Source organism: Syzygium oleosum, unplaced genomic scaffold (genome assembly GCF_021117445.2).
Source record: "Syzygium oleosum isolate NSW1041296 unplaced genomic scaffold, Sole_v2.1 Sole_v2.02, whole genome shotgun sequence".
NCBI classification, from domain to species: domain Eukaryota; kingdom Viridiplantae; phylum Streptophyta; class Magnoliopsida; order Myrtales; family Myrtaceae; genus Syzygium; species Syzygium oleosum.
The window spans coordinates 14,773,567-14,789,646 of NW_026607486.1; the positions used below are offsets into that span (position 1 = coordinate 14,773,567).

Genomic DNA, 16,080 nt, shown 5'->3' on the forward strand with positions numbered 1-16,080 from the left:
GAGCATTGAATGTATCCTACGGCAATAGCACATATAAATAATCGATTCAACCGTACATGATAGTTTTTTTAAAACTCAAGTATTAGAGTTGACTGAAATGCATATAACACTAGCAATACCCCCCGTATCAACTGTACAATCAATGCATGAAATACATCTTGTTTGCGCGACGTTCACTTCAATTAATTTCCTTATTTAGTTTCGTATGTCTCGCTTTTGATTGATCGGATATGGCCGGCTAACGATGCGAACATCGCGTGCAAAACGATGGCTTCAAGCAATCTTCCAGAACGTGAAAGATTCTTGCTTTCCTCCTTTTTAGTGACTTGCAACTCCAGCATTAGATGCCTCCCTCCATTATTGATTGACCCATTTGGAAAAAGTTCATATAATTCAGGTTCCCACTCCTCCCCCCCCCCATTCTTCCAAGATGCGCCCGCCGTCATCCGTCTTTCCCGAACCCCCGGCTCCGATTCCGCCAGCTTTAAGAAACCCTGTTAAATTTATAGACGCGTCATTGATTATCATTAATGTGCTTATCGACATCTCGCCCCCTCCGCTCTTAATTAAAGGGGAAAATGAGGCTAATAATTTATTGAATTTTGGCTCAACGCGTAATGTTTATCTTTGAGCTCATAATTCGTTCAGTCGTGCTTGATCTATTCCAAAATATTCGATATAGTCCTCTTGTTTGATCAAATAAGAGAGAAAGTCGCCACAAGTTTAGGTGCAATCTAATCCATAAACTATTGTGAAGTGTGTACTCTAGTTTGCTATAGTTTAAGAACTAGATCGCACATTTCTCTATAGTTTAAGGACCGGGGAAAAGGGAAAAGTATAAAAAATGTCAAACATATTTCATTGGTACCAATTCAGTCCTCAACATTTCAATTGGACTAATGTAATCTTAAACATTTTTATATTGATACAAATTCAGTCCATCGGTCAATTTATGCCCGAAATTGCTGACGTGGACGCCAGCTATCCTAGATGGCACATTCAGCGCTGACGTTGACATTTTTTTAAATAATTTTTCTGAATTTTTTATTACTTTTTTTTCCCTTTTTCCCCCAACTATGGGCCGGCCTGCTAACCCTTGCTGGCCACAAGCGAGTCTTGGGCGAAGGCATCACTGCCCTCCCTAGCCAATAGGTGAGGGTGCGGAGGCCCTTGCTCGTGGGAGGCGAGGGCTGTGATGCCCTTACCGGCCAACAAGTGAGAGTGTTGGCCCTCGCCTGTGGTCGACGATGCTCAGTCGACGAGTGTAAAAAAAAAATATAACAAAATAATAAAATAAAATTAGGAAAAATATTAAAAATTTGTCTACGTCAATGCCGACCATGTCACATAAGATGGACAGTGTCTACGTCATCAATTTCCGGCCTAAATTGGCCAGATGGACAGAATCGGTACTAATGTGAAATAGTTTATGATTAAATTAGTCAAATTATAAGTTTAGGACTAAATTGGTACAAATGCAATATGTTTAAAATATGTTTGTTACTTTTCCCTAAGGACTTGTGGCGGCCTTCTCTCTTATTTGATCGAACATAAGGACTTCATGGAATATTTAGGAATAGTGGAGAGAGCACAATGAACAAATTAAAAACTCAAGTATAACATTTCAAAATGGGTCAAAACTTAGAGACTATCGGTATCATTTTCCAAATTTTGCTCTCACGACTAAACTCGGTTCCTTTAGCATCGTTGGATCATTAGTGCAACGAGACACGATTATTTTTCCGACTCTTTTCGTCGACAATCACAAACCCTCTCTCTCATTTCTCTCTCACTTCCTTTCCCCTTGATAAACACTGAGCCAACTAGTCGCATTTTTGCGACCAAAAAAAAAGATCGTCACATACTTCCCGACTCGCCTCAATCCGATATGCATAGCACGCATGACATAAGGTAGGTAAGCATGACTTGAGTACCCACCTAAGCCATGTCGTCAATGACAATTATGTTCAACCAATTTGCCCCTTTCAAGGGAATAAAATTGGCGTTGCCATTCACATGTTTAGAAAGCACAGTTCTATACTTGCTTCTTGAAATCATATTTAAGTGCATTGCCAGTTCAAAGTCTTGACAAAAAAAGTTGTCAATGCCGACAATTTTGTACGCCAAAGTTGTGCAAGAATACAAAGAATCAAGAATAAATTTGACATTGGCTAGGGTTCATTCAGACTGAGGCAGACACACGAGGCACATTGTCCTCAACCGATGTTCATGCGAAACCCGATAGTCCCGCCACTCGGTCCGAGACCCAAGACCAGCAGTTGCACGAACGACTTCCTCACCCCACATGTGGAAATAGCCATATAATATACTAAGACTTAGGTCATATCACATTATCCATTTAATATAAGAGACTAAGGAGGGCCATTGGAGTAATTTCTTGATTAGATCTGAGCAGCACGAGCATCTGCAACTAGCTAACATTCATGAACGGAGACATCTCCGTCCAGGGCCATTTCAAACTTTGGTTTTTCCTTGACTTTTCGTGGTCTTTTGTGGTGGCCATTCATAAGATATTTTTCTTTACATTTATTGCTTGACTATAGTCCCAAATAATGGAACCGACAGAGATGGACCAAGCCGATGCTTCCGCAGCTTCCCATGTTTGATTTGTATATTTGTATATTTTCGATCCTCGTGCCCGAAGGATAGGCCACGAGACGAAGACCCTAATTAGTGTTGGGTCGTAGCTGGGAAGATTGCGTACAGAAGTCTTGCATGGCGGACGCAGCGTTTTCGTTCGTGCATTGCATGTTTCGTATTTGATTTTCACACGAAGGGGCTCCGGAATTAATTGATCTCAAGGACAAGAACACTACAGTATTAAAATTTGTGTACGGCACTCACTTTAATGCAAAAATTTCAGCCGGATCACTTAAGTGTCAAACTTTTTAAAAAACGATAATTTAAGTGCCAATTCCGGTCAGTTTGGCCGGAAATCCAACGTGGCATTTTTTTATTAATTTCTGAAGCCGATGTGGCTTGCCGGAGGTTTAGTCAGCATGTACACTTCAAAACGACGTAGTTTAGCTTATTCACCCTATTTCGGTTTAATTTTAATTTTATTTTTTCCTTTCCTTTCTTTTCTTTTTTTCCTTTTATGATCTTCTCTTTGTTTTGCCAGTAGCCGGACCGGCCACCGATGAAGCTCGGGAAGGTCTGGGGCAAGGGCCACCCTCGCCGGCAATAGGCGAGGCCGCCTCTCGCCGGCCATGGGCGAGGCCAGCCCTTGCCATATTTGGGTGAGGCTAGTCTCGCCTTGGCAATGCGACCCTCGCCCTGGGCGAGGCAGCCCTCGAAAGTCCCTCGAAAACCACAGGCCAGGGCCGGCCTCGCCCAAGGCAAGAGTCGCCTCGCCTTCCCCCAGGCGAGGCCGCCACGGCCTGGGCGAGGGGCAGGCGACGCTCGGCGAGGCCGCCACGGCCTGGGCGAGGGGCAGGCGACGTTCGGCGAGGCCGCTGTGGCCTAGGCGAGGGGCGGGCGACGCTCGGCAAGGCCGCTGTGGCCTGGGCAAGGGCCAGCCTCGCCGGATCTGGCGAGGGGAGCCCTTGCCGAGGGGAGCCCGCCCTCGCCTAGGCGAGGGTCAACCAGGCCTCGCCTGTGGCGAGCGACGTCGGCCTTGTTCGGGCGAGGCCAGGCGGCTGACCATGGCCGGTGTCTGGTCACCGGCCAAAGGTAGAAGAAGAGAAAGAAAAGAAAAAAAGAAAAGAAGGAAAGAAAGAAAAAAATCAGAAAAAATTTTAAAAATCGAAATATACACATGGAAATGCCACATGAACTAATTTTTATAAAAAAACCCAACTCAGATTAAAATTTTAATTATAAAAGTCGCGTATTAATTTGGCCGGAATTTCTCGATGTTGACACTTAAGTGATCGTTTTTCTCCGATTTGACACTTAAGTGATCTAGCGAAAACTTTTGACACTAAAGTGAACGCCGTACATAAATTTTAATACTTCTAGTGTTCTTCTCCCATTAATCTTGTTGGGTTCTACCCATCTTTGGTGATTAACTTCACAAGACATACTTTTCAATTACTAGCACGAAACACGCGTCAATGAAAGATTTTCAAAATGTGGCACCCGAAAGGCTTCCCGAAATAGTCTTCGACGCCTCGAACATTTCCCTTGAAAAAGAATCAGTGGCGTCACGAAATACTAAGACCCTTTAACGGGACTGATTCTGTCAAGTGGTCGATACAAACTTTATCAATCTGCTCAAACAAGCAAGTTATGTCCACACGTCCAGCGGGAACATGCTACATCATTTCGAGAATCAATTTTCGTAAGTCGGGTTCGGCATCTTCGGCATTAGTTAATCGAAAAGCAGCACATGAGCTTTGTATGGCGGGCCGGGTATCGTTTCGTAATCAAGGTTAGCGCGTACTAAGTAAAGTGGCGATAACATAAACAATGCCATCAGCACATACGTGCATGTTGGCTTTTTGAGCTGGTATCAGAAAGAGGGAGCTCGCGGTGGGAAAAGCTACTTCCTTCGGTGGAAAGTCGCACAATGCCATGCACGATGATCCTTAAAAATTAGTCCTAACTTCACAAACAACCTCTCTTGTCAAGTTAAACGATTGCTTCAAACCCCGGTTTTTCTCCGGAGCAAACGGAATCGATGACCCCAAACCGTACCGTTGCTGAACGTCGTTTCCGAGACTCATTCGAGTTTAATTAGGTACTTAAATTATTCGTTCCGATCAATCAAAACAACGGTTTCCGGGGCATTGAATTCGATACTCGACTCATGACCGAGCCAGATCGATCGGCCGCATCCGATCCGGTTCGATTGATGGGGTTACCCTTCATCCTTCACTGCCCGACTTTTGTCCCCCCAACAGTCTCCGCCGTCGTTTACCGTTTTTTGTAAGGAGCTTTCCGATAGCCAAATCGGACGGCGGCGACCGGGCTCGGGCCCCGCCCATGTCGACCGTGATGGAGCGTGCGAGAGGCGCGTGCACGGGAGTTCGTATAAGGACGTCCCACTCAGGAAAACTCCTCCCCACCCAACTGTAGTGGAAGTGACGTTGAAGCATAAAGTTGGGTTCCTCGTGCGGCCCCCCTTCCCTGCTTTTGCTTAAGTAAAGCAAACGCTCGAAATCTGTCCGGTCTCGCGTTCACACTCGGGAGCACTCTAACCTACACCCGATTGCTTCGGGGGGATCGCGTGCCCGACATGTCTTTCACAAGATCACGAGTTTAGGTTGCGCCGAAATCGAATCTCACGGGCGACGCCGCCATCCCGTGTACGAGTTGATCATTCATTTATTGACTTTCTACCGATGATGTTGGTACCTTCCAATAGCTCTTAATAAGATCTTTACGATTGCTCCGGTTTGCGTACTGGCTACCAAGTCACGGTTCGATCGGGGAGGATGCCACGTTCTCGAGTTATAGGCTTCGAGGTCTCTTTCCTTAAATTAGGTAGACCGTCTAATTTTGGGGCTAAGATACGGAGACGGTTCTCGGTTCTTCCACGGAAACCCTTTTGATTTGATTTGATTTGATTGGATTTGATTTTTTTGATGTTTGCAATGAGAGATTTTTGGCAAAGCATGGCGTGTCGTAATTTCCAAAGAATTTATTTGGAGCCCACTTAGGTTGGCAATAATATATTGCACGATGGATTTTCATAGGTAGATCTTAAAAACTTATATAATGCTGTCATTGTCATTCTCACCCCGTACGAAAAGGCTTCACAGCAAACTACACAAAGTACAAACTCTTCTTTCTTAACTAATTATTATTATTATTATTATTTTAATTAGTGCGAGTTTTTCTTATAAATATATATATTAATAGTAAAGAAAGCCGACAGACACGTGGCCCCTCGAAATAAACAAATGGATGAAAAGAGAATTTCGTTATTTGTGAAAAAAAGGGATGAATACAGCAACAATTCTTTTAATAGAATTAATTTACAACACCCCACGTTAAAGATTCTTATATTTGATATTTTAAGTTTGACGTGTCATTCAAAAGTACCTAATGAACAAATTATTCAAATCGACCTTAATATTCTCGACATTACTCAAAAAAGTACTTAATAATAGACTTTTTCGAAAACACATAACAATGGATCGCGACATAAGTATGTATATGTGGAAACTTTTTATCTTTATGGGATTGGTAAAACTTTCGTTGTATCATTGTTCCATCCTCTTTGTTTTCGAGTTCCAACACTTGGCAAAATCTGCAATAACTAACTTCCAATGACCGATGTCAACCGGCGGATTTCCTCGTCGATAGCTTCTGTATCATGTGCTACTGGTGACTTCACTGGCAAGTTGTGGATTCCTTTTAAGATGTCGACTGTTTTTTTATTTTTTTTTGGTTTGTATTGATGACTTGTGTTTCGACCAAATTTCGCTCCCATTGTCTAGAATCACCACTCGTTGACTTTTGTCTTTATTCGTTGTCAACACTTCTTGAACTATGAAAATTGTCAGAAAAGTCCTACACATATTATACGATAACCAATTCAGTTATAATTTTTTCAATTTGCCCAATTTAACTCTTAACCGTGTAATCTTTCGGTCCAATATTGGCTGGAAATCACCAATGTGGACGTCGAACGTCCTACATGGCACGGCTAATGGCTGGTGCTTACGTGCATGGCCGGAATTTTCTGAACTTTTTTTCTTTTTCCTCCTTTTCTTTTCTTCCTTTTGAAAAAATTTACAAAAATCGTCCATCTTACCGTCGACCATGCCACGTAAACGGTCGGCGGTAACTGAACCGTCGCATCAGCAATTTTCGATCCAAATTGACCAGAAGGACTGTATTGGAAAATCATCGAAAGGTTCGGGATAAAATCGACCGAATTAAAAATTTCGAAGCCCTAACTAACTGCCGCCGTTCGATGAATTCAAGAGTTTTCAGCACATCGACGGCGTAAAAAAAGAAAAGATCCTCTTCGTGAACAACGGTTACGATGCCGACACGTGTACAAACTTGGTCGTGTTGGCTCAATCATGAGCAAGACAAGACATTGTCGTTTCAGGACAGCCGGTGTGAACTCAATTTCCGCACACCGGGGATTGCTTTCCCAATGGAGAACAATCCTGTCGAGTAACACACGATTTGGCTAAAGATTTACTATTCCCCGGGATGACCGTAGCTCCGCACGTATAAAAACGCAGCTGTGCCGTCGCAACTCTCCTCACAAAATCGTCCGTATAACGTGAACGAAGGGAAGCTCAGCAGAGATTCCCTCAAAAGCTCCGAGAAAACACGAGGGGCGCGCTCTCGCCCCGTTCGGTTCGCAACCCCCTACCTTTGTTCGTCGCTTTCCTCTCTCCGTCTCTCCGTCTCTCGCTCTCTCCGGGAGGGAATAGAAGTCTCGAGGATCACATGGCGGCGGCGTCGTCTCCGTCGTCGAGCAGCGATTCCGACGATGGTAAGCCGGGATCGCTAACGCGTGCCGTTCGCGTTTTTTGGGTTCTTGAGCTTTTGGTGAATATGGGGAGTGGTTTGGGACTCGTTTTGCAGGTAGAAATGTGGAGAAGTACGATCCCGCGATGCCGCACGACCAGAGCGTCCTGCAGAAGCACGTCGCGTTCTTCGACCGCAACCACGACGGCCTCGTGTATCCATGGGAGACATTCCGAGGTCTCTCTCTCTCTCTCTCTCTCTCTCTCTCTCTCTCTCTCTCTCTCTCTCTCTCTCTCTCTCTCTCTCGTTTCCCACGATTCTTCTTCAAACGTTTGATGGGATTCGTTCGAGGGTTAAACTTTTTCTGCTGCTCTTGAAAGGTTTCCGGTCGATCGGGGCCGGCCTCCCCTTGTCCACCGTCGCTGCCGCCTTCATCAACATGGCGCTCAGCCAGAAAACTCGCCCGGTAATTCTCTCTCTCTGTGCCTATATGTTTGTGGTCGTACGTGCTTGAGTTGGTGTCGTTTTCGGAGGTAATTTCGCAGGAAGGGACATCGAGCAGGGGATCACGTGGTCCCTGTTCTCTTATTTAATGACCATGAGTAGAATTGCGCTGTTCTTGTTTGCGTCGTTTGTGGGGTAGCTAGCTTCTCACGGGGGCGGTACGAGGAGCCCCACCTCGGACGCGGGTAGATTCGGATTGAATACGTATATATTACGATCCGTACTGAAAACACCTGGACGTGGGATCGGACCGGCACCGGTTCGCTCGCCTCAGTTCATGAGGCGAGTCGAGGAGGAGGAGGGCAGGAAATTCGAAACCGTCCTCAACCTCCCTCGGGGTCTCGCCTCGAGATCCTAACCGACTAGGTCGGTCGGCCGCGTGCCATGGACCGAGGCTGCTGCCGCACCTCCACGAAAAGCGGGGGGAATAACTGCATCGAACGTGTCTGTTCCATGTGGATCGGGGCGAACGAATCCCCGTTCGATGTATGCTGGCCTTCTCATGGGTTAACGGACGACCGGGTGGCGGTCTAAATTGTAATTTGTCCGGTGAAGGGTCGTGAATAAGTAGCGGGTCTAAATAGAAATTTTCCCGGTGAAACATCATGAATAAGAGTACTTAGATTGAGCGGATGACGAGGCGTGTATTAGTAGTCACGGTGACGGAGGCATCACGGACTCAGATTATTCCTTTTAGAATGAGAGATGAGGAAGTTGGAGTAGGTTAACTCGAATCTTAGAGTGCACGTTCATACAGATGGAGTTATAATCGACCCTCTTGGGTCGGGAACAAAGGGCATGATAGCTTGGTTATCGATTATAAGTCTTAGTTATTGGAATGTCCATATCTTCCCCCAAAAAAATACCTTTTCTATTTTTTTTTTTCGGTTTTTCCACAGACAAAGACTGCCATTTGTAATATAGGACGTCATTATGGTGGGACACAAGCATATATTAAAACATGCCTCTTGGAAAAGTTAGGTTCGAGTTTAGTTTCGCTTTACATGATTCGGAAGGGTAGAACCTACCCTAAAATTAGAAGATTGGGACGGGTCGATATACATTACGACCTTCTAAGCCTGCGGTTCGGATCGACCGGCTAGGGACACGTCTTTAGACAATTAGGTTCTAAGCTAGTTACGTCGGAGTCATCTATAGATTCGGAAGAACTGGTATCGATTCGGGATAAGCTTTGTAAATTAGGATCAATCTTCGACCCAAAAAAAAATTAGGATGAACCAAATTGTAAGAAAGAAAAAGAATGCCACGTGTCGGAGACAAAAAAAAATGGACCGTCGCTATATGGAAAATAATCGCAATCGGTGGCTCCTCTCGTGTGCGCGGGGGTGATGGATGTGGAATCATCCAAAGCGACACCTGCTCCGCTGCCGTGTCCTTCTCCACATAGAGTGCGCACAAAGTCATCTTCATCCCCCGACCTTTTATTTCCACGTCAGCAAGGGTAACAATGATGGAAACAAATTGAACATTAAATAAAAAATACACAGATTTATATTCCTCCTGTCTTCCATCAACTTTACCGCTTGTGCATTTTATGGAGCAAAACAAAAATGAACCATAGACCTTCCCGTCAAAATATGACGTCATTTTTTCAACCCCCTCTCTTACGCTTATATTGCGTATGTTGTCTGCTTGAAGTCGGATGTTGCTTTGCTTTTTTCTCTTTAACAAACTCGAAGTCATAGGTTAAGAATGCCATAATAAGGTCCGAACTAGGAAGAAAGGCACGCGTCAAACGTCATCCTTAATCAAGAATATATACATATATATATATATATATGTGTGTGTGTGTGTGTGTGTGTCTGTGTGTTGACTTGTTTGAGAATGAATGCTTAATATAACGGGGCTTGCTTGATTTGGTTTGAAAAAGCAGGGGAAATTCCCTTCCTTACTGTTCCCAATCGAAGTCAAGAACATCCACAAGGCCAAGCACGGAAGTGATTCTGGCGTCTACGACTCGGAAGGAAGGTATAGAATATGAGTACGATTATACTCATCACACGTACATATACATTGCCTTTCTCTCTATACGCGACTTAACCGTGGTTCAAATACGAAAGAAGAAGAGCTTTTTGCGCCCTTTTCGATCGAGTCCTGGAACTCGTATCGAATCGACATAAATAGAAGTTCTGGAAACGAGACTGCGAAAGTCCTAATCGGGGTTGATCGCATACTGAATATTTGTGGGTCGAATAGGTTTGTTCCGTCGAAATTCGAAGAAATCTTTGGCAAGCATGCGCGGACGCACGAGGACGCCTTGACGTCGGATGAACTGCAGGAGATGCTCAAATCCAACAGGCAACCCAAGGACTACAAAGGCTGGTTAGTTTCTATTGCTTTTAGTTTCTGTCTTGCATCACAGCTTTGAAACAAAAGTGCCAAACAATGACAGCAAATAGTTGCAAAGAGATGCTTGTTCTTTCGCTCCTCTTTAACATCACAGCATAAAGCACAAGGCAACAAATGAAATATACAGAAAATAGTTGGAAAGTGAAAGGAAAATGAATGATGAGGAATTTTTCCATGCTTCGTTTGCAGGTTGGCGAGCTACACGGAATGGAAGGTCCTGTACATGCTTTGCAAGGACAAGGACGGCCTGCTTCGCAAGGACACGGTCCGGGCCGTGTACGACGGGAGCTTGTTCGAGCGCATGGAGAAGGACCGAGCATCCAACAAGCTGAAGGATTAATTCGACTGACTTTAGGCGAAACCGCTACGGCGCTCGACGTCCCCGTTTTAGCTGGCTGTAGATTCCGATTGTATTTCGAATCAGTATTCATGCATTGACTACAAAAGACAATATAACTGAAGCGGAAACCAACATGGGGTTTGGCTTCTTGATTGACGTGTGTTTTTTACTAATGCTGTTTATAATGTAAGTATTTTAAGATCATGCGCCTTAATTCGGCAGCTGCCTTATCGAATCGAGATTGTTTGTGACAATGCAGCTTTACCCACCTTCCATGTTTCATGGGATTGATTGGGGGACTTATGATCCTTCGCTGGATTTTCTCTTCCTAATGCTGAAAAGGCACAAATGGATTGAAATCCATCTTGTTCTTAGGGACTCTTTTGGATTCCTTTAAAAGTTAGTTTTACACAACACAATACCAGAGCTATTGTTCCTCATAAGTAATGGGTGATCGGTTCCTAGGTGGTCCATTCCCAGCCAAAAATCGAGAACTGGTTCAAATCGGGAACTGGACTGGTGGCCCCCGGAACTGAACGACCGATTCGGTCCGGTTCCATGGTGGGCCAATAAAATCAGTAGCATGTTCTATTTTTTATTTTTATTTGTCGTTTTATTCTCTCGTTATATCTTCCAAGCATAAACTTCCAATTATTTTTCTCGTAAAATGGCCACACCCCTTTTAACTCTCTTTCTTTTGCTCTCTGTATATACATGTCAATTTGTCTTGACTAATTTTTTTTTATAGTTATTGCTGTTACAGGACTCCTGTCTCTTTCTTTTCTTGCCTTTGGACAACATAAATTAGGGCCTTATTAGTTTTTACATATTTATAAGAAACTATAAAAAAGAAAAAAGATCGGTTCGGTCCGGGAGAGCAGTTCCACACATAGAACCAGGAACCGGACTGGTATTCTAGAGGACCGCTCAAGACTGGCCGGTCTGATCCGGTCCGAGCAGTTCTTTTTGCTCACCCCTACACAAGTGATCTAGAACTCTTTAGAACGTCCTCTCGTATACTAAACAGACACTATCAGCCATTAAACTAGGTGCTGAAGTAACTGCAAAGATTGATGTGTGAAGTGGAACAATCTTTCTGATAGTCTTGAGGGTTGTTTGGTAGGAGATGTAAGTGGTCCTTCGTTGCCACAAAAACCAGTCTAGTCCAACGTCTAAGCCCACTAAATTAAGAGATTGAGCCTTCGATCCAGCCACGATTTCCTTCTTCTTGGCCAACCCTGCTATGTCCTATGACATTGGTTAACATGCTAAAGCCTTGATTGCGTCGTAGGACATTAACCAGTCAGAGTCACCTCGTGCAAAGAGTAGGAAAGGGCGACCCGATCTATGGTCATCTTCCCCGACCTCGTCCAGAGAGAGTCCTAGACGATTCGCTCGCTTTTGTCGTCGGATGCTTGTTTGAGGGGTCAAGTCGCTTGGCACCTAACCCTATCGAAGATTCTAGTGGACAAAGCCGGTGTCTAGCTAGAGAGATAATTTCGAGCCGTGAAAGGTTCCCTAAAGTTAGGACCTTCTAGCTCTAAAATTTGGCGATTGCTTGAACTTTTTGGCAAGAAAATAGCCACGAATTGAGCGGCACTTAGTACTATTTAAGTGAAAGCTTCTCTTTTAAGGAAATTAAAATTGCCCAAGTTTGGTTGGTCGTCGATTCACGTTAAGTAGTAAAGGCCAAAATGCGTGGACCCGTCAAGCAGAATCCTACGTTGAAGTTGACCTGCCTCTTGATGATATATTTGTTGAAGGCCAAATTAAATTTGACGGTATACATAGATGGATAGACACAAATCCATAATATCTAGTAAAAAGATTGGATACACATACGTTTTTTTTCGATGACGTTTGTGTGCATGTATTTCACAATTCGATCAAAGACATTCTATGCCCGGGAACGGTTTCGTGATTGCACCAAACCAACGCCGAAGATACTACATTAATATCGAAAAAATATTTTCGCTACACAATCCACACGACATAACATATGACGATGTTCTATCTCTAAATTACATATATCGTATAATTTCGTTGTATTCGCAGCATTTCACAAGCAGCAATAGGCTATAATTGAATAAAATCATTAATCTCTTTCCCAATTGAAATTTTCGCAAACACTAAAAGTAATTCCATGCTTCGGTTCATGCCATAAGCAGAAACGCAAGTAGCTCAAATTGCTGTACATCTTCTTTTTCTTATGTTATTTTGCCTAAAGGCAATGAGATGAGAATCTAATTCAAGGAACAGACTTTTGATGTCCATGCTTTTAGGCATTCGTGCCCTAGACCATCTTGGGTGACGTCAAAAATGCCCGCAGAGACACCCTGTTTTTTTTTCCCTTCTAAGGCATTCACGAATAATCGAATATCCAAATGATCAAAATCTTTGATCAGAATGAATTAGTAATAGTTCATCACAAAAGAAAGGACTATATAGTTAATTAGAAAGGGACGGCGAAGCAAAGCTCAGCAAGACATTTGGATGTTTTGTTAAAGTATCTCTCGTCGCTTGTCTACTGGATTTATATGCTGTCCGTACACACGTGTTCTCCCTCTCCCGCTTGAGCTTTTCGAATTGGATATTATAACATGGTATCACAGCCGAATTCCATCCCAGTTTATTTCGTGAGCGTGGCCCCCCGTCCATCGATTTTATATGCAGTTCCTAATTCCGCACAAATTCATATAGATATCTCTACGCCTATCATTTTAAGTTTTCGGGTTCGACATTTAACATGTTTAGGTTTAAAATCAACATGTATGTTCATATTCTCTCCGAAGAATGTTTGGTTTTGCAATTAATAGATACGAATTTAACTTGAACTTTGGTTTTCTCTGTTGTTCCTTTAGAAAAAGACTTTCTATTAATGGGTTGTTTTGCCTATGGCCAAAGCATCAAAGCCATTTGTGGGAGGGCCCTGGTCAAAGTCAAGATGAAGACACGAAATGTAACCATCAATTTTCAATTTCGTTTTGGGTCGTGAGCTGAAGACTCTTCTAGTGATGTCCTTGTCTCCGTCGTCCAAGTCCACCCACCGAGGCGAGCTAGGGCAAGGGTCGCAATGTCAGCTACGGTACTTCACCACCACCAACAACATGCAAGTTGACATCTCATGGGCAAAGAGCAAATTATATTATCTTGCCATTCAATTTCTATATTATCTTCTTCACTCAAAAGGACCGTCCTAAGGTTGCAATAATGTCTTGTTTCTTCACTAGTGAAGTCAAAGAAAGTTGTTGATTTCGAACATGGTTTTGGCTTCCGTGGAAATGTTATCACACATCGTTTGAAAACGAATCTAAATGCTCTTTATCTATGTGCGAATTTCCTCTACCTAATAGTTCACAGCTAGCGGAATCCCTTTCGTGTATTTCCGTCCACTGCCATCAGTCAAATTTCATGCTCCACTCCTAATTCAGCTTGTCAGGATATTTAAATATCGTCCCACATTGCCTGACAATAGGTTTGAATCGGATTACAATTTGTGGGTCAATGGGACATTGATACATTTTGTTTTTTGTGCTCTAACTCTCCTCGGACTTACATGAGCTCTAGTCAGCGGTCTAATGTATTGTTCGTTGGACTTGTTACAGTGCAAAGCTTTGTTTGGTCCTTGTGTGCTTGGCTTTAGATACGGCAAACTGTGAATAAAAGCACGCATCCAGTTAAAAGGACCTCAGGTACTAAAAATCCCATTTGCTCGAGTTGCTTCCTGAGATGCAAGGACTAGAGAGGGTGTTGGGAAAATCTTTACAATCTTTTGAAAATGACGAAATAATCGGAGGCTACTAATATGTATATACGGGTGCGTTGAATGAACAACTTTTATATACAAAAGTTATATACAGATAGTGTTAACAACAGAATGTCTAAAGCATAGAAAGGCTTTGGCTCTGCAAAAAGAGAACAAACTATTGAATGGGAAATGCGTTTGACTCTCAAAGGGCCTCTATGGCGAACAAGTTATCAATTGAGGGTTCGTTAAAGTTTGGATGGACCCAAAAAAGGCGAACAATTCATGCAACATGAGGACGTCAATTTGCTTGGAAAAACCTGTTTACAGAAGGTGACACCATATAATGAAAATTCATGAAAAGTCTGGAAGGACCGTTTTGCAGAAACACTACATGCTACAGACGAAGTGGATGGTTCTATATCTGAGCCTCTGAGATCCTGGAGGGAAGACTCATCTCTATATCTATTTGAATTGGACTCAAGTTAGTCTTTAACAGTCATCTTCAAGTGTTGGAATTCACTAAAAGCTACCTAGAGTGAATCAAACCGGTTTTGGCATTTTTGGTTAAGTAGAAAAAATTTTAGGCAGACTGTAGAAGCAGAGTTTTCTACTTTGGGAATGGCCTCTAATGCTCCATAGAAAGATATTCGATGGCCGCTACTCGACCAGATAAAGCTTTCAATGGTTATTTAGGAAGCCAAGGAAGATCGAGCCTCAAGCGGCTCCTGGGCATAGCCATCCATTTCTGAAAAAAAGTATCCTGCTACTTGGTCCGAAATCTTTATGCCGAAGCTTGAAGGTCTTTAAAAATACATCAAAGTGATTGGTGGCATTTAAGAAGCTTACAACCAAAACTCTCTCAGTTGCATTGAATTGTTGTGCTTTCCTTTATGCAAAATACAGTGATTTTTTATGGTTAATCTTTATAGAGGGTGTGAACATTTGTAATCTAAAAAAGAGTGATATAATGTTGTGAGAGCTGCTCAAGTTTGTAAAAATAACTCCAGGAGTTTCGAGTAAAAGCAGCAGATTCTATACAAGCTGTAAAATCTCAAGGATTACACGATGAATTCTATTTTTGCTGAGTCTGTTAGAGCTGGGAGAGTGTAGTAGGCCAACCGAAAGGACGAATCATTATGAAAAGAGGTATGGGTCCTCTTCTCCAGGTGTTAGAAGCACATCACAAGTTTTCCTTCTCGTCTGATAGAAGGAGGTGCTTCTCCGAGCAATCCGATAAGTCTAAACACGCTGCTCGTTAGAATCTAACTCCTCATCTTCTGGTCCTTCCAAGCATATTAACGATAATGGCTCCACCCAACCGTTCACCTTTCCATGGTCTTTCCAAGTCTTCGCAAAAAATTTTTACCAAACCTATTCACCTTCTACTTAGGTTCATCCAGTTTTTAGATAAATTGATGTCCAATATCTTGCTCATCCTCAGTAGAGGCATAGCACTCCTAGCTTTCAGACAAATCCCGTTAGGACACCATCTGCATGCTGGCTTGTGCATCTTTCACCCTCGACCAATATACATATTAGTAGCGTTTCATTATTTTGTTATCTTTAAAATAACATAAGAAATTTCCCTAACTGAGTCCCTGAACCTTGAGCTAAATCCCCAAACCCAAGCTGAGGTCCGCCGCCCCTGGATTGGGGTCCCTAACCTCGGATCCACGACCGGACGACCAAGATAAGTCCCCTTGGCAAAGAAAGTGTGTGA

General features: G+C 43.2%; 1 protein-coding gene and 1 long non-coding RNA gene across 2 annotated transcripts; one reads left to right on the forward strand and one right to left on the reverse strand.

Annotated features, from left to right (window-relative positions):
• The first annotated feature begins 7,098 nt into the window (after positions 1-7,098).
• On the forward strand, positions 7,099-10,866 carry LOC115686915 (probable peroxygenase 4). Its single transcript, XM_030612339.2, has 6 exons — positions 7,099-7,423; positions 7,516-7,635; positions 7,779-7,864; positions 9,797-9,891; positions 10,120-10,245; positions 10,462-10,866. The coding sequence occupies exons 1-6, from the start codon at positions 7,378-7,380 to the stop codon at positions 10,610-10,612; spliced, it is 624 nt and encodes a 207-aa protein (XP_030468199.1). The 5' UTR covers positions 7,099-7,377; the 3' UTR covers positions 10,613-10,866.
• On the reverse strand, positions 7,475-7,874 carry LOC130137485 (uncharacterized). Its single transcript, XR_008815911.1, has 2 exons — positions 7,714-7,874; positions 7,475-7,665 (listed from the first exon to the last, which is right to left on the reverse strand). It is a non-coding gene; the product is annotated as an uncharacterized LOC130137485 (long non-coding RNA).
• Positions 10,867-16,080: the final 5,214 nt, after the last annotated feature.

Coding starts and splice junctions, on each gene's coding strand:
- LOC115686915 (XM_030612339.2), top strand. CDS start 7,378: ATGGCGGCGGCGTCGTCTCCGTCGTCGAGCAGCGATTCCGACGATG. Junction 7,424..7,515: donor GAGCAGCGATTCCGACGATG/GTAAGCCGGGAT, acceptor CTCGTTTTGCAG/GTAGAAATGTGGAGAAGTAC. Junction 7,636..7,778: donor TCCATGGGAGACATTCCGAG/GTCTCTCTCTCT, acceptor TGCTCTTGAAAG/GTTTCCGGTCGATCGGGGCC.